The 15650-nt window shown below is 49.2% G+C and overlaps 1 protein-coding gene across 4 annotated transcripts in view; it reads right to left on the bottom strand.

Moving 5' to 3' along the window:
- The window catches only part of COL17A1 (collagen type XVII alpha 1 chain), a 44598-nt gene extending 29763 nt beyond the window's left edge, over positions 1 to 14835 (bottom strand). For all 4 annotated transcript variants that reach the window (XM_028098903.2, XM_088019801.1, XM_088019802.1 and 1 more), the window contains exons 1-10: positions 14784 to 14835; positions 12574 to 12618; positions 11054 to 11158; positions 9929 to 10060; positions 6454 to 6501; positions 5274 to 5309; positions 4157 to 4204; positions 2630 to 2773; positions 1187 to 1345; positions 528 to 599 (exon numbers count right to left, since the gene is read on the bottom strand). In XM_028098903.2, coding sequence (XP_027954704.1) covers positions 528 to 599; positions 1187 to 1345; positions 2630 to 2773; positions 4157 to 4204; positions 5274 to 5309; positions 6454 to 6501; positions 9929 to 10060; positions 11054 to 11158; positions 12574 to 12618; positions 14784 to 14835 — 841 coding nt within the window. The remainder of the gene's footprint in view (positions 1 to 527; positions 600 to 1186; positions 1346 to 2629; positions 2774 to 4156; positions 4205 to 5273; positions 5310 to 6453; positions 6502 to 9928; positions 10061 to 11053; positions 11159 to 12573; positions 12619 to 14783) is intronic.
- Positions 14836 to 15650: the final 815 nt, after the last annotated feature.

The raw sequence follows: 15650 nt of genomic DNA, 5'->3' as shown, positions 1-15650 counted from the left end.
CTGCCTTCGGCTCGGGTCACGATCCCAGAGTCCTGGGATTGAGCCCCGCATCGGGCTCCCTGCTCGGCTTCTCCCTCTCCCTCTGCCTGTCTGCTTGTGATCTCTCTCTCTCTTTCTCTGTCAGATAAATAAATAAAATCTTTAAAAAAAAATTTCTGAAGTCAGATCCTTCTAACAACACTTTCTACCTGAAAATGGCCAGAGCGCTGACTCAGCCCCTCTGGCTCCATTTCTCTACCACTCACAGAAGAGAAAGGGACCAACACAGGACAAGCAGGTAGGTGAGTGAAGCCTCTGGCCCCTCCAACTTAGGCCTTGGCCCTGGGGGCCGAGCTCTACCTACGACCGCAGGCAGGCACCCCCTGGGCCCTGCACCTGCATCCCTGTGTGCGCTGACGGTGAAGTCCTCAGGCTTGGGGGCGGAAAGGACGTTTCTGCAGAAACCACTGTTCTCAGCAGGAGGGAGCATCCCTAACTTTTTAAGCAGACATTCCAAGAACAGACAATGCAAGCTGGCGAGCACTGACCTGAGGAGCAGGTGCTGACCCCTGGGTGCAGCGTGGGAGAGCAGGGCGCCATGTTATTTGGAACTCCGAAGACTGCAGGCGAGGAGGAAGGCCGGTGAGAGGGATGTTGGGCCTAGGAGGGGCGGGCGTACGCAAGCCCCGGGGGGTGGGCAGAGCTGCACTTTTAGGTTTTGTTACATTGCTGGTTTTAGGAAAATCTTGGGCTCTTGCCTTGCACCAGAGAACCCAATCGTCTGTGGTGTGCCTTGGGTCCTAGCCAAGGGATGGTCCTTGGGTGGTCGAGTGGACATGGGGTCTAGCCAAAGCCCCTCTTGTGAGTCACCACTTCGCCGAGAAGGCGTCTGAAGCCCAGAGAAGTTAACTGATGTACTCAAGGGCACAGTTTATCCACGTGGAGTGAAACTAGGCTCTTTAGATCTGTTTTCATGTTCTTTCTCATGACATTTTTTTCTGATACACTGTGCTACAGTCCTTCTCAGGGGAGACCCACCAAAAGAAGCACCTGGAGACTGACCTGAGCTGGGAAAATCGTGGGACACGGGGCTGCAGAAAACCCCTCAGGGAACCCGAGGTGAAAGTCAATACCAGAGGGGTCCCTCAGCTCCACTAAAGGTGCAAGGGGCCCAGGGGTTAGAAGGGAAGTGCCCTGTACCACGTACCCGATCCCGCAGAATAGGCGTTGGTGTTGAGGAGGGATGAGCTCTGGGTTGTCACGTTGTTGTGATAGGTCCCCATGGAGGAACCCGCCGGCAAGGTGGAAGACCACATGTGGGCTGGAAGGTTGGCGTCCAAGATGGTGGCATCATAGGTGCCGGACACTGGAATCAGACAGGCACGCCCACCCCCCAGTGAGAGACAAATTGGCACTCCATGCTGGGGTGCCCCATTCAGGTCGGTGTAGCCCAGTTGGGTTTAGCCCTGAAGGTTCCATGTCTGGGAACTCCCTCAGTCCAGGGAAGTTGGTCACCCCACTTCCATCCAAAACCCTGGAGCTGGTGAAAACTTGATCTCTTGTGTTAGAAATTCTTGCTGGCTCTTGGTGAAATCTCAAGTAGGTCAGTTTTGCTCTGGGGTCTGCCCATTTTTCCAAGATCCCCTCCCCACCTCTTGGTGTGCTGGTGTGGTGGGGACCAATGGTGTCTCCACCCCTTGCTGATTCCACCTTCTGTTCCCACAGATGCCCGGGAACAGCAAATCCCATGCCGACTTCCAGGCATGCGGCAGGCACGGGCAGCAAAGGCCTGGGTCTGCGACCATACTGCGCCGAGGGTAGTCTTCCCTGGTAAGCGCCCCGTAAACATTCCTACGTGCCCACCAGAACCAAGGGCCACTCTGCCCCTGGGAGGGGGCTTTGGTGTTCCTTCAGATTTGAAGCCAATTCTGCTTCGTCACCACACTGGGGGGAGCTGGCCATGCAGGTCATAAAAACTGCCCCGAGGTTTAGTGTTATATTTATAAAACAAGAGACAGGTCATGGTCTGGTCACGATCTCAAGGGTTTTTTTTTTTTTTCCCTTCACAGTACAACTGGCTTCTTTCCTCCTCTCCCTCTGAGGATCTGCTTATTCATTGTTCTGACCCCCCTCCCCCCCCCGCCCAACCCACTTGGTAAGCATGTGATCTCTGAGGGTTCCACAACACTCATCCTACTTGGCTACAAGCTCCTGATTATCCGTCTGGCTTCCCCCAGAGGCCCTCCGCTCCACGAGGTGCTGGGTCTCCTCTGTCTGTTGCTTCTCCTCAGTGCCTGGTACTTGGCATAGAGGAGCCACAGAATATGCACTGAATAAATGAAGGACAATCCTACAAGCATCCCCAGTAGTCTTCATTTGGGGAACCTGGCCAACACATTTCCGAGAGAGGTCAAGAATGTCCTGGCAGAGAATCTCTAGGATCTGGAGCCCAGCCACATGCTCACGGGATGGTGGAGCCGACAGGGTGCAGCCCATGTGGTCACAGAGCACGCAGCGCGGACGCTCAGCGCCTTGTCAGGTCTCTGCCACCACCTGGAAGGCCTGCTGGGGCACGGCTGAGACCCTGGGCTGGGGTAACTCTGCCCCCTCGTTTCCTTTCCTCCATGGCAGCCGGGGCCCTGGGACTGACCTGACTGGGAGCTCGCTGTCACCATCTTGGTCTCCACCGTGCCTTTCTTGGGGATGGGGAGGGTGTTGGAGGAGTTCCGGGTAGGGCTCACGCTTGCTGATCGGCTCCCCTTGAGCAAACGCTTAACATCATCCAATTCTGTCCCTGTAAGGTAATCCCCGCATTTTCCATTGGGCCCAGGATTCTTTCCTGAGTCCAACTGCAGTGGGAGGAACATTAATGGTATCCAGAATATGAGGGGGGGATGGCATCTGCTTCACACGCTGGGATATTTTTGGTCAGCCTTTTAATTTTTGCATTTTGTCAATATATAGCACTTATCAAATGGGCATTTTGCAATATTAATGGCCTCATAAATATAGCGCCTCCATGGGGAGGTCCTCAGTATAGATTTCCTCATCAGGCACCACAGGGAGAATTCTGTGGCCAGAAGGCCCTGTCATCCTAGATTGGGGGACTCCGGGATTTATACCCAAAGCAGTGAGAACCAGATCCCCTGAAACAAATGGCTCAACAGTGGTCTCATCCCCTGCCAGGACACCTTGAATGCTGGGTCCCTGACCTTGTATGCTCTGGAGTGTCACAAGGAATTTGTGACCCATAACTTCTTAACAGTATGCTGCTTATGTGTGAGTTCAAGTTCATTTGGCTGCTATTACCTGTAGCAAGGTCACCGAGGGATGCAAGCTCCCTGTGCCTCCCGACGGGGCAAATTAGGAGAGGAAGGAGGTATCATGCAAGGGCAGCGCGTAAGAGACAGGTTTGCACACAACACGTGCTGGAGGATTGCCCAGGCACCCCCTTCCCTGAAAGCTCGAACCTTGGCTCAGCCCTGCCCAGCCTGGAAGGACTCTGGGGAGACAGCATCAGACCCCAGGGCCCGGAGCTTTCTGGGCCAGCCCCAGTCTCTGATTCCTAGGTCAACAACCTCTTTTTCCTTCTACTCTTTGTACTTGGCTCCCGTCCTATCAGTTGGGTTCATTTCAAAATGTCCAGTCACCTCTAACAAGAGCAGGAGTCTAACAGAGTTAATGGACAGGGAGTGGGGCATCCCGGACATGCAAAATAAACTTGAAACTCTCACACTCCACTTACTTCTGACTCTCCTCCAACCTTAAGTACTCTATCAGGTCCCCTCCTCCTCCTTTTCCTTTGGCCACACTGAACATTCCTCCAATGTCTGAGCTTATGTTCCTCAAGTGTCTCATACCAGCTCATCCCATGGAGCCTTCAGTCTCCTTTCAAGGGACGCTGACCCAGGAGGGTTTCTTTGGCTCCCTGCTCCTTCAGCTCCCTGAGAGGTCATGGTGGGATGGTTTTCTGTCTCCCTATCAGTAGCAGGGAACAGGAGTTTCTCAGCTCCTGACCCCCGGCACCTCAACCAGAGTCACTCTCACAGAAGGCCCTTCAACACATTTTATGATCAAGTGACTGACCACACACGTACACGCACGCACGCACACATGCACGCACGCCATGGTGACCCTGGATTCCTGGATCCTTTGTTTTCAGACAGTGACCACTTACATCGGGTAGATGGGGACGCGCTCTGCAGTCGGACTCGGATTTCACTCTCTGTACAAGGGAAGAGATGGAGAAGGTATAAATGAAGGAGTCCGACCCTGAGCTCTGGGCAGCAGAAAGAAATGTGGGCTACTCTGAGATCTGTCCTGGGAAGAGGAAACCTAAGTGTGCCCAGAACGAGTGCTCCTTAAAAGGAGGGATCCTCTCCCCACACCCCAACTGGCCCACTGCACACCCCCCAGTGCCTGGACATGCTCTGATGAGATCGCAGGCTGAGCAGGAGCCTGGATCACCTTCAACAATGACTGACCCCCTTCCTGGTGCCCGTCTCCTAGCCACTCAAACCAAGCTGCTCTCCTGCCTCCTGGGTTTCTGACGCAGGAAGATGGAATTCTAAAACCCATAACTTTTACTTAGCCACTTGAGCCACCTCTGGGTTTGACATTATCAGTTAGCTTCAGGTGGGCCATTGACATCTTTCAACTATTAGCCTAAAGTTATGGGTGGTTGGTGTGTTCCTAACTTTCAGTTGTGATCACGGAGAGCTACTGGAGCCTGTGAAAATTCTGCCTTCAGCACAGCCCGGACATACGTCCCCCCCGCCCCAACCGTCACCAGATGCATCCGGGCCAGCTCTCCCCAGGAGCCCATTTCCCTCCTAGAGCCTTATCCATGGGCAGACTTGCAGAATGCAAAACTGTCACGGAACCCTCTGTCCCCTGGAATAACTTGAAAAAGAAGAGCTTTTGTTCATTTCTCGCTACATAAAGGCAATTACAGTGCATCTCGTTAAAGTCAACCAGGAGACTCCAAGAGAAACCAGATGTGGCACCAGCATCTTCATAATCCACAGCAGAACAAACTAGTCCCCAGGTGGTTACCAGGTGTTTGTACCCTTACTTCCACTTCCATATTAGATCAGTGCCCCAAACTACCCTTTGCATCCTGATGGGGCCAGCAGAAGAGTCCCAGGACACTGTAGGCTCCTTGAAAGCAGGAACCACGCCTTATTTAGACTTCTCTACTCCTCCCATTTTCTGGCTCAAATCTGAGCACACACATTAGATGCTCAGAAAAAACTTGCTGAATGAACTGAACTGAACCCAGCCACAGAGCTCACCTCGTGTTTGGCTCCTTCCTCTGGTTGAAGAAGATGCTGAGGAACAAAGAAAAGTAATCTTAGGCATAGAAGAGGGGGCACACTAGATATTTTTGACCTGGAAGGAGATCTGTTTGAGTGGGGAGGGGGAAGAGATTTTTTCCATTGTGACTTTATATCCAGATGGGAGCCATCCTCTATGTCTCTACTAACACTGTGCAAAGTCTTTGTAAAGGAGTCCAAACTGAGTATCTTGCCCTGCCTTCTTCCCGGAGCTCAAGCCCTGTGCATCCCACTTCCTCCCTGGGAGCCCTGCCCAGACAGCTCTGCCTCAGGATGAGGTGATGGAATGTGTCCACGTGGAGACCTCCACCTGGCTTCCCTAGTTCAATCATTGGCCCCACAGTGAACCCAAACCACCTGAGTTTGATGGTGGACGCTTAATAACGATTACGTCATAGCCCAAGGGCAGAGTGAGTTCTGCAAGGCTCCGTCCGATGCATTTAGGGCGTTAAATTGGCTCACACTGAGTTAACTAAGGTAACCATGTGGAAGCCTAGTCATTGGGGCTGGCTCTCTACACTGACCAAATGTATTAAAAAAAAAAAACAGCCAGATCTTCTCTTTAGCTTTTTGTTAGAGACTGCCTTGGTCTTCCTGCTGTAAGCAAAGCAGTAAAATTATAATCACTGTACAATGATCATATCAATTCATATGCACGGTGAGAATCCAAGAACATGGACCACAAACTTAAGGCCAAGTGAAGACACAGCCTGGGGTTTCACTTGGCATATAAATGTGCCCCTTTGCCGCCCGCTGTGGTGGAGGTGCTGGGATGTTTGGCATGTGTGCATTCGAACCCCTGCTGTCTTTGCTGGGAGGTCTCTGTGCACCCTGTGGAAGGACACACCCTACAGTTGTTGCCTGGCCTTAGGGGCTTCTCTGTCCAAGTCTGAGCCTTGTGTGACCAACTTGCCATTTCGGTAGTGTCAGGAGCAATGGCTAATGGCAGCAAGTTAACGTGGCTGACCGTGGCCTGAAGATGCTTCAGGATAAAGAGCAAGGGAAAAACTGATCAGCAAGGGTCAAAGTCCTTTAGAAGAATCCACTGAACTCAGTGTCCCCCCACCCCCCACCCCTGACCCCAGGCATTTCCCTAGCACATCCGACCGTGCCTTCAGAAAATAAGGAAAGGACCTACCGAATTCCTTCCGAGGGTACTCCGGAGAAGAGTTGCCACTGGAGCTCCCTGCAGGACGAGAAAACACTTAGTACCCATGGCCACGCGAGCCGGGGGCTTCGGAGCGGGGAAGGTGTGCCGGGTGTCCCCTTCTGAGCCTCGGCAGCCCCGGGTCAGGAGGATGTAGGCGCTCGGCAGCGGGCTCGCTCTTGAAATAGGACACGCCTGCTGGACCCAGCTGCCGAGATTCATCCTGGTCACTGATCTACTTCAGATGGCGAAGGGTTGGAACACAGAAAAGCAGGTTGGCTTTTCTCTTTTTGTTTTTAAGCCCTTCACTGGGTTTTCCCTGTACCAGTGTTGGTCAAGTAAATGCGCTGTCAGCATGGGAGTGTCACTGACCTTGTGAAGCTCGTCCCAAACGCGGACCCCGTTACAGTGAAGGCACCAACCCCCAGGGAGGCCTCACATCACGCAGCGCTGTGGTGACACAACCCTGGATTTCGCGCCCCCCCCCCCCCCCAGACCCCCTGGCAGCTCTGGGTCTTAAACCACGTACTGGCGAACCCATCCCTCAGTCCTGCTTCTCCACCACCAGACACATCTCCGGTGCCGGTCAGACCCCCTGCTGCCTGGCTCGTCCGTTTCCCACCAAACCGGCTTCTGCAGTCACCAGGCACTGCGGGGACTTTAGGAGCCAAACCCAGATGTCCTCCGCCCGCCTTCTGCTTCTTGACCCTGAGTGCGTTCCTGCACTGACTTCCATGTCTCTGTCAGGGTCCTGCTCTCCCCACCCCCCCAGACTCCCCTTCCTCCTGTGTCCGTTTCATCCCCACCTTTATTTTTCTGTGCTCCCTTCTGCTTTCCTGTTCCCTTCCTTGGCTGATTCCTTAGTTTTCCATCTTCTACTAACATCTCTTTGTAAATGGCTCCAAACTGGGTATCCTGCCTGACTTCTTCCACGAGCTCACGTGCTGGGCGCCCCACTCACACTCCCTGCTTGGGAGCCCCACCTGGGAGCTTTACTGAGCTCGTCCACGCGGGGGCCTGCCTCCAGCACCCCTCTCTCAGTTGCTGGCACCGCCGTGGACCCAGCCACCTGTGCTTGAATCTCAGTGGCCTGGACTCCCTTCTCCTCCCTCTCCCCTCATATTTAATCAATTGTCAAACATCAATTCCATCTCCCGCTCCTTGTTTCCTCTCCCATTGCCACCACCCTAATCCCAGCCAAGTTAGCCCTTGACTATAAGCATCTTCTAACTTGTCACCATGTTCAGCCTCTTTCCTCCCTGTTCTTCCTGTGCATGGCTTCCGGAGTTCTAGTCCTGGACCTCGAAGAGGATCGACTCTCTACTGAAAAATCCCAGTGGCTTCTCAATGTTGCAGAATAGAGTCCAGACATCACAGGCCAGCCCTGAATCTGAGCCCCTCCAGCTCTCTTCACATCAGGATCTCACGGCCTGCTGCCCAGCCCTGACTTCTGCCCGTCTGTGCTGAGTGCGCCCCCTGCAGGCTGGAGCGCCCCCCCACCAGGCCTGAAACGTCAGGCATCCTGAAGGCCCAGCTCAGAGGCAACCTCTCCATAGAGTCTTCCCTGAGCACTCAGCTGGAAATGCTCATCCCCTTCAACTTTACATCATAGTTTTTACCTGTCATCTTAGCTAATTTATTAGACCAGAAGCAACTTGAAGACAAGATCCATGTCTAATTCATTTCTCCTTTTTAAAAGACTTGTTTATTTATTTTATATATAGAGAGAGAGAGCATGCGAGAATGAGTGCATCCGGAGAGGGACAGGGGGAGAGGGAGAGAAACTTTAGCAGACTCTACACTGAGCACAGCGCTGGGTGGGGGGCTCAATCTCACGACTCTGAGATCATGACCTGAGCGGAAACCAAGAGTCAGACACTTAACCGACTGTGCCACCCAGACGGCCCTCACGTCTAATTCATTTAAGTGTTGGAGAGGAAGGGTAGGTATCCTCTACCCTTCAAGATCTTTATAGTGGGACTAAGAATCAAACTGACATAAGACAGGCTAACAGGAGAAAGGAGAAATTCAAATTTAGTTTTGTACATACAGGGAATGCACACAGACATGGAAATTCCAGAGACAGGCAACATGATGCTTGTGTGAGCTGAGGAGAGGGGTAGGGGTCTGAGGATACAAAGGGCAGACAGACCATTAGCAGGAAGGTGAGAGGAGATGGTTGGAAAACAAAGATTGCCTTATGTAGGTAAGTGTCTTAGGTAGGGGAATCTCTGGTAATAGCTCTCTTCTTATAAGCAGGCAGTTGAGGGGGAGGTAAAGAGCTTTTCCTGAATCTGCTGGGCTTTGATTGCTTTTAACCCAAAATAAGGTTCGTGCCAGAGTGGCCTGTCTTGGGGCAGCTAGCCCTTGGCCCTTACGGTGTCCACTAAGGCTTTCCACACGGTGTTAAACACATGGTAGATATGTGATAAAATACTGAATGGATGAATGAATAAGGGGGTGGGTAAGTCAATGAAATCTCCAACTTGAGTCCATAAAGGAAATGAAACTGATGTGGGAAACAAAGGCAGAAGGAAATGTAGATGAAATTAAATGTCCTTATAACCTGCAGCCCATTAACAAATACTTGAGGCAGGCAGAGTATAACATTCTTCCAGGAAGCTCCCAACTGTCTTACTGTCAGCACTGTGCTAGAGGGAAAAACAACCTTAGCTTGGGGTGTCTGGGTGGCTCAGTCGTCAAACGTCTGCCTTCAGCTCAGGTCATGATCCCAGGGTCCTGGGATGGAACCCCGCATCGGGCTCCCTGCTCAGCGGGGAGCCTGCTTCTCCCTCTGCTTGTGCACACTCTCCCTCTCTCTCTCTGTCAAATAAATAAATAAATTCTTAAAAAAAAAAAGGAAAGAAAGAAAAACAACCTTAGCTTGACAATAGCCAGAACTCAAGTATCCAGTGAGTCTTCTTTAGCATTATGAAAATCCTTTTGGAACTTCCCTTTGTCTTTACTCCCTCGAACTCCAAAGTATATAATCAGTTGCTCCTCACAATCCCAGGGCAGCAGCTCTTTCTTGCCATGGGTCGTCCCTGGGCTATCATAAAACCACCTTTTTGCACTAAAGACATCTCAAGAATTCTTTCTTGGCTGTTGGCTCCAGACCCCACACTCCAAACCACATCAAAACACGAGTAAAGAGAAAGTTGAGGGCAGAAACAGCTAAACACGGTGGCCAATAATTCCAACCTCAAAGGATGAGTGAAGTTCTTTTGGGGGAGAGAGTAGTTCTAAAATCTGTGGGACTGAGGGGCTCCCAGGCGGCTCGGTTGGTTAAGCATCGGACCCTTGATTTCAGCTCAGGTCATGATCTCAGGGTCATTAGATGGAGCCCTGCATTGGGCTCCACACTGGGCATGGAACCTGCTTAAGATTCTGTCTCTCCGTCTCCTTCTGCCCCTCTCCCCCCTCATTCTCACTCTCTAAAATGAAAGGAAATATATGGGACTGATACCTTCATATGTTCCGTGGCGGGTGATGTGAGTTTTCCTTTCAAAGGTGGAGCCTGGTGAGTTGGGCAGAGTGGAGGCAGGGGAGTGAGCCCTCCTGTAACTGGATGTGGAGGCATTGCCCCGTGTGCTCCCACCTGCAAGTGGGGAAAAGCATCAAGTCTCACAGCACTTCAGACTGGCCTGCAGTTATACTGACCACACTCAGGCTGCTCAAGATAAAAGAGGGCCGTCGGGTAGGCCCTGAGGACCTTCTGAGAATGCTGCTGACGGGGTCCACCTGGGCACTTCTGCAGCTGCTCAGAAATGGGAGGTGGGATCATCACCAGGGTCCTTCCCCAGCTAACCATGGAAGGAAGGCGGGGGGCCCTTTGTGGACGTGGCTGCACATGGCAATGGAGAGGCTCTGGCAGGATTTTTCTTGAGGACCTGGCATTTAATTGTAGCTCACTGCTGGATGGACCAGAATACAATCCGACGAGGTATTCCTTGACAGCTCACGGCAACCACGCCTCTTGGTCAGCCTGGCTATTTGTGTGTCTTGGGTCTTCTTTTTCAGTGTCAATCCAAGATGGTTTAAACAGCCTCAGGGGTTATATGTGTGCTTGTTTTTTGTTTTGTTTGCCTTGCTCGCTGTCTTGTTTCGGTTTGAAAGCTACCACCGTGAAAGAGTGTTTCATTGGGAACAATGGGCCTGTGTTGGATGCTTGCCCAGTGGAAACTCAGTGTGGGATTGTGTGTCACTAGACTCCCTGAGCAGAGTAACCCAGTCGTTAAGTTTCTTTTGTTTTTGTTGTTAATTCAAATTGTAAACCCTCTTGGGTACACACCCTTCCCTAAAAGAAATGGCTGCAAGAGAGTGATTCAGTGGGAAAAGGGTGACCTCCCCACAAAGCATTCTTGAGGATTCTTATTTATACTGGGGCCTTAATGAAAATTGATCCCATTGTAAGGAGGCTTCAAATGCGGCTGATTTAAAAGTATCACCTTGGCTGGGATCTTGTGTCAGTTACACAACTGGGGGCATTTGGAAAGGATGACAAGCAGTTGTGACCATCCCTCTCCTTGTAGGACTCCCTCTGCCCCTGTCCATCTGTTTTCCCCCAGTCCCTCCACCAGCAGCCACTTACTTGAGTTTATGTAGCCACTGCTGCCATGGGTCAGGCTGTGCTTCTCCAGCCGGCTCCCTCCACCCAGAGAGCCCATTTTAGCATAGCCGTTGCTGGTTCCCCCTTCTGCACAAACAAAAAGCAGGTGATAATTTATGGGTGGAGTCAGGCCAGGGGGTCCTGTCCTCCACCCCTGGCTTATCACCCATGACCCTGCTGGTTTGGGGTCCCTTTGCAAGTGCAAGCTGCCATACTCTCATTTGTTTGTTTGTGGTAGAAATGTCAAAAGCAAATATTCTACCCCATTTATAAGGAAAGTCTTCTGGATGGAGCATAGCAAGTTGCTCATCAGGAAAACTGAAGTATTAGAAAAGGCAACTGAGTGATGAAAGGCTCTGTAAGGCCAGGACGTGGGCTGGGCTTGACTTTTGGAAATTGCCTGGTCAGTGCCACAGACAATGGCTGCCACTAAACTTGTTGAAGGGGTGAGTGACAGCTCTGTGTCGTTGGTGTTCATGGCACATGGCGACCCGTCATGCTCTGACCTCTCGTCCCCATCGTCTGTAAGTCAGGCTGCCTGGCAGGTGCAGGGGTAGCTTTAGGGCTCAGTTCTCTAATACAGAATCCACTCAACCTAAGAACCCCCTCAGAAAACGAGTCAACTCAGACGGAAGCCCGACTGGTTCTCTTCTCCCACCCTATGCTCAGGCTGGATAAGGTTTTTGATACGAGTGTCCGATCAGGTAAACCTATAGAGACAGAGAATAGATTCATGGTTCTTGGGGGCTGAGGAGAGGGGTGGTAATGGGGAGTGACAGCTAATAGCTGTGAAGTTTCCTTTTGGGGTGATGGAATGTTCTAAAATCAGATTGTTGCAATGGCTGCACAACTCCGTAAATATACTGTGAAAATTAATAAAAGGAAACCTCGCTAAAGTGAATTGATGCTAGAGGGGGAGGTTGGAAGGGGAGCCATGCCACTTAATGTCAATTACAGACATAATGGAAGAATCCTCAACAGGAAAGAGTCATCAATTACAGGTCCCAATGTACAGGGAAAGCGAACATTGCATCTCCTACAGGAAATCTACACCTGCAACTTGGCCAGTGAGGAACCATACAACAGCCTGAACTCTTGCTTTTCTCCAATGGTCTCTCATTTAAACAACACCTCTCAGCTTCCTCTTTCTTCTCCATAAAATAATGTCCCTCTCCTTTGTTTGTTGGACTTGCCTATGGTTCTGTCTTAGCTTGCTTGTTCCAGGTGGTGATTCTTTGCTATTCCCAAATAAACCCATATTTTGCTGGTAAAATAACGGGCAGTTTTATTTTTAAGGTTAACAAAACTAACAACCATTGAATTATATATACTTCAAACTGGTGAATTTTGTGGTATATAAATTAATGTCTATATAGCTGTTAAACAAGATATTTCAGATATTTTGGATTTGCTCAACTGAAGAGTAAGAGCCTATGGGAAAGGTTACATGTGGAGTCCTTCACACATGCTTGCTGAGAAGAAAGCTCTCGATAGTCACTTACTTGGTGGCAAGGATGTAAGTCTTGTAGTTACTGTTTCCGTGATAACTAGAAAAAGACAATAAAAAGGTAAAACACACCAAATTCCCTATATTTTGGCAAGGTCTAACATCTATCATGGGCTCAGCGTTTTAAATTAGGTTCAACATGGATTTTTGTATACTTGTGCTTTAAGGTATATGCTCTGACCCTCTGTACATGAACCTATGTGCAATAACAATGGGGTTTAATGTACCTGGAAAATACGTTTATATCCTTTTGGAACCAAATGTAATTACCCACTGATTAGAAGGATGACTTACCTTGGCATTCATGTCTCTCATTTAACAATTAGATCCAGTCCAGGCCTGATTCACCTTTGAAGGAGGACCAGGGCCTCAAGTCACCCTCAAGTGTGTGGAGCCACACTCTGTCTGCACTGCCCCTTCCAAGTAGTCACCCAGTCTGGCTGGGCCAGTGCATCATCCTGGCTGATCTCACTGTGAAGTGTATAAGTACTTTGTACTTCTTTTTCAACTCGGGGTGTCTGAAGGACATAATTCATTCTAAAATCTTCAGGGCCATCCCTGAGTATCGGGCGGTGGAGGAAGGCCGGGGGTTTAGTAAGTCACATTTGGTGCTTGGTGAAATCAGGGATAGAGGAACATCGAAGACAGACTTGAAGAACCAGTGCCTTTGCCTCCCCAGATTGAGTTTCTCTAGACTCCCAAGTGACGGTGAGTCTATGGAGGTAATAAAAGCTTCCAGGATGTTTTAAATACCGGTTAGAAGAAAGACGGGTTGCCTTCCTGAACCGCTTTCTCCCCTGCAGCAACATGGGGAGGTGGGCAGATTCCTAAAACCACAGTGGGGCCAACGGTGTTCTCTGACAGTGACCATCAGCACCACCTCCCTCTGTGTGGGACATAAAGGAGCAACAATTTAGATCGGGTCATGGATCTTTAATAGCACACTCCTGCGGTGTGCCCACGTGTTCACATGCCCGGGTATATGTGTATGTGCGTATGCCCAGGCATATGTGTACGTATGCTGTGTATGTGCGCATGCCCAGGCGTATCTACGTCTGGTGCGTATGTGCACGTTCCCGGTTATATATGTATATGTGCATGCCCCAGTGTGTGTGTGTGTGTGTGTGTGTGTGTGTGTGTGTGTGTGTGTGTGTGTGTGTGTGTGTGTGTGTGTGTGTGTATGTGCGCATGCCCAGATGTATATGTATGTGTGGTGTGTATGTGCACATGCCCGGGTATATGTGCATGTGTGTGCTTGTGTGTTGGTAGGGGTGGTGAAAGGAGAAAAGGTGCAGGATCGTTTGTGCCAATTTAAGCCGTCCTGCACAACACTGCTCCATCCCGCACCAGTCTTGCTGTCCCCACCCTTTTTCCTTCGTCAGGGGTATTTCCTAATTGATTTCCTTGTCCTGGCAGGAACCTGGGGTGACGACTGTGGCAGAAACTGCGTTCCATGCATAACAGGAAATGGTTTTTCAGACTAAAATGGCAGCTTAATTTGAATAACAATCCTTCAGCTTTCACTAAGTCTCTCATTGTGTGGACCTTTGGGATTCTTGGACACATAAAAATAAATAATTTCTTAACCTAACGTTCCAAGTCTGTGAAGCCAGGATTTTTTTTATTAGAGATATATGAAAGTCACAGGATAAATGAAAGAGAACTGTTTCGGGGATAGTTTAAATGTCTCTGAATTTATCATTTGGGCAGTTTCACAAAAGAAATGTGTCTGTTTTCAGTTTCAGTGTAGATTGCAACTGTGACACCAGTGTTATTCTAACTTTGTCCCTGCAGTAAGTAGGATATTATTCTTTCGGATTTCTGTTGCCCTGTCTTCTAAATAGAGAAATGGTTAAACACCTTTGGCAGATTCATTCCACAGAACATTATGCAGCTATTAAAAGTGCTAATTATGAAAACTATATGTGAAAATGGTAATTTTCACTTTTGAAGAAGAAGTAGAACACATTTTGATTACAAGTATGTTAAAATAAAAATCAACAAAAGCTATCTTATGGGAAGGATTAAAGTCTACTTAGGAAAATATTTTAAATAATACAGTGAAAAAAAGCAAAAAAAAAAAGCTCCAAGAAAAACTATAAATAATTTAGAAATGATACAGTAGTTGTGATGGAATCAGGCATGAATTATTTACTCTTTTCAATTTTTTTATTACTTTTATAATGATATGTCTCATGATCTTACTTCTTTCAGTGACTTCGGTGCCATCTCGCTTGTTTTTCTTGGTTACATCCATACCATAGCCACCTGAAGAAAATCCAGAAACCATGATCAGCCATGACTCTGACCATCACTTTTAGGAAGCATGGGTCCCTACTAGGCAAGCTGAGAACCAAAAACATTTGACTCCCAGAATTCAAGGCATAATTCTTTCTCGTGCATATTTTTTACAGGGTCCTTCCCACTTCTTGATTCAGTTATGAGGGAGTCATCTAATAGTTCCACTTTGGATTCTATTCTGTATGGAGAGCTCATTTTTCAGGATCTCATTGACCAGGCTGCCCCCTGCTGAGCATTAACAGGATTACATGGAAGATGTGGTGCCCTGACCTTTGTAAAACTTCATTCTTTGCCAAAGTAACAGCTGAAGGGTATCTGTCAAGGCACTTGGTGCTTTTAACGAACTCAGTTTGTTGTATCCCGTAATGTTCAGTGTTCTATAGGGAACTGGATAAATAGAAGACATTCATGCTTCATCATTTAGAGTTTAGATGGGAGAATGACATTTGATGGACTTAACTTGGGGAAAAACATTATTGTATTGTTGGTACTTGTATGGCACTTAACACTTCTCACCATATGGAACTTTCCCTTCATAGCAAGCTAGCCCCACTATGCTTATTTTCAGACACAAGTAGGAAAAATATATGAAGAAAATGTGTAAAATCTACAGAAATATATAGGAAAGGCATATTTGTATGTTATCTATGTTCTCCCTTCACTCACTGCTTCCGGAAGGGAAAACCATTAAGATCTTGCGCACTGTGTCCTGAAGTGTAGATGGACTGAGGCCATGTGACAGCAAGAGGCTGGGGTGGGGGGTGAGGCTTA

This window comes from Eumetopias jubatus, unplaced genomic scaffold (assembly GCF_037043125.1).
Source record: "Eumetopias jubatus isolate StellerSeaLion01/CBP00866 unplaced genomic scaffold, mEumJub1_p1.0 scaffold_17, whole genome shotgun sequence".
Classification (NCBI taxonomy): domain Eukaryota; kingdom Metazoa; phylum Chordata; class Mammalia; order Carnivora; family Otariidae; genus Eumetopias; species Eumetopias jubatus.
This window is presented reverse-complemented; position numbering and strand designations above follow the sequence as displayed.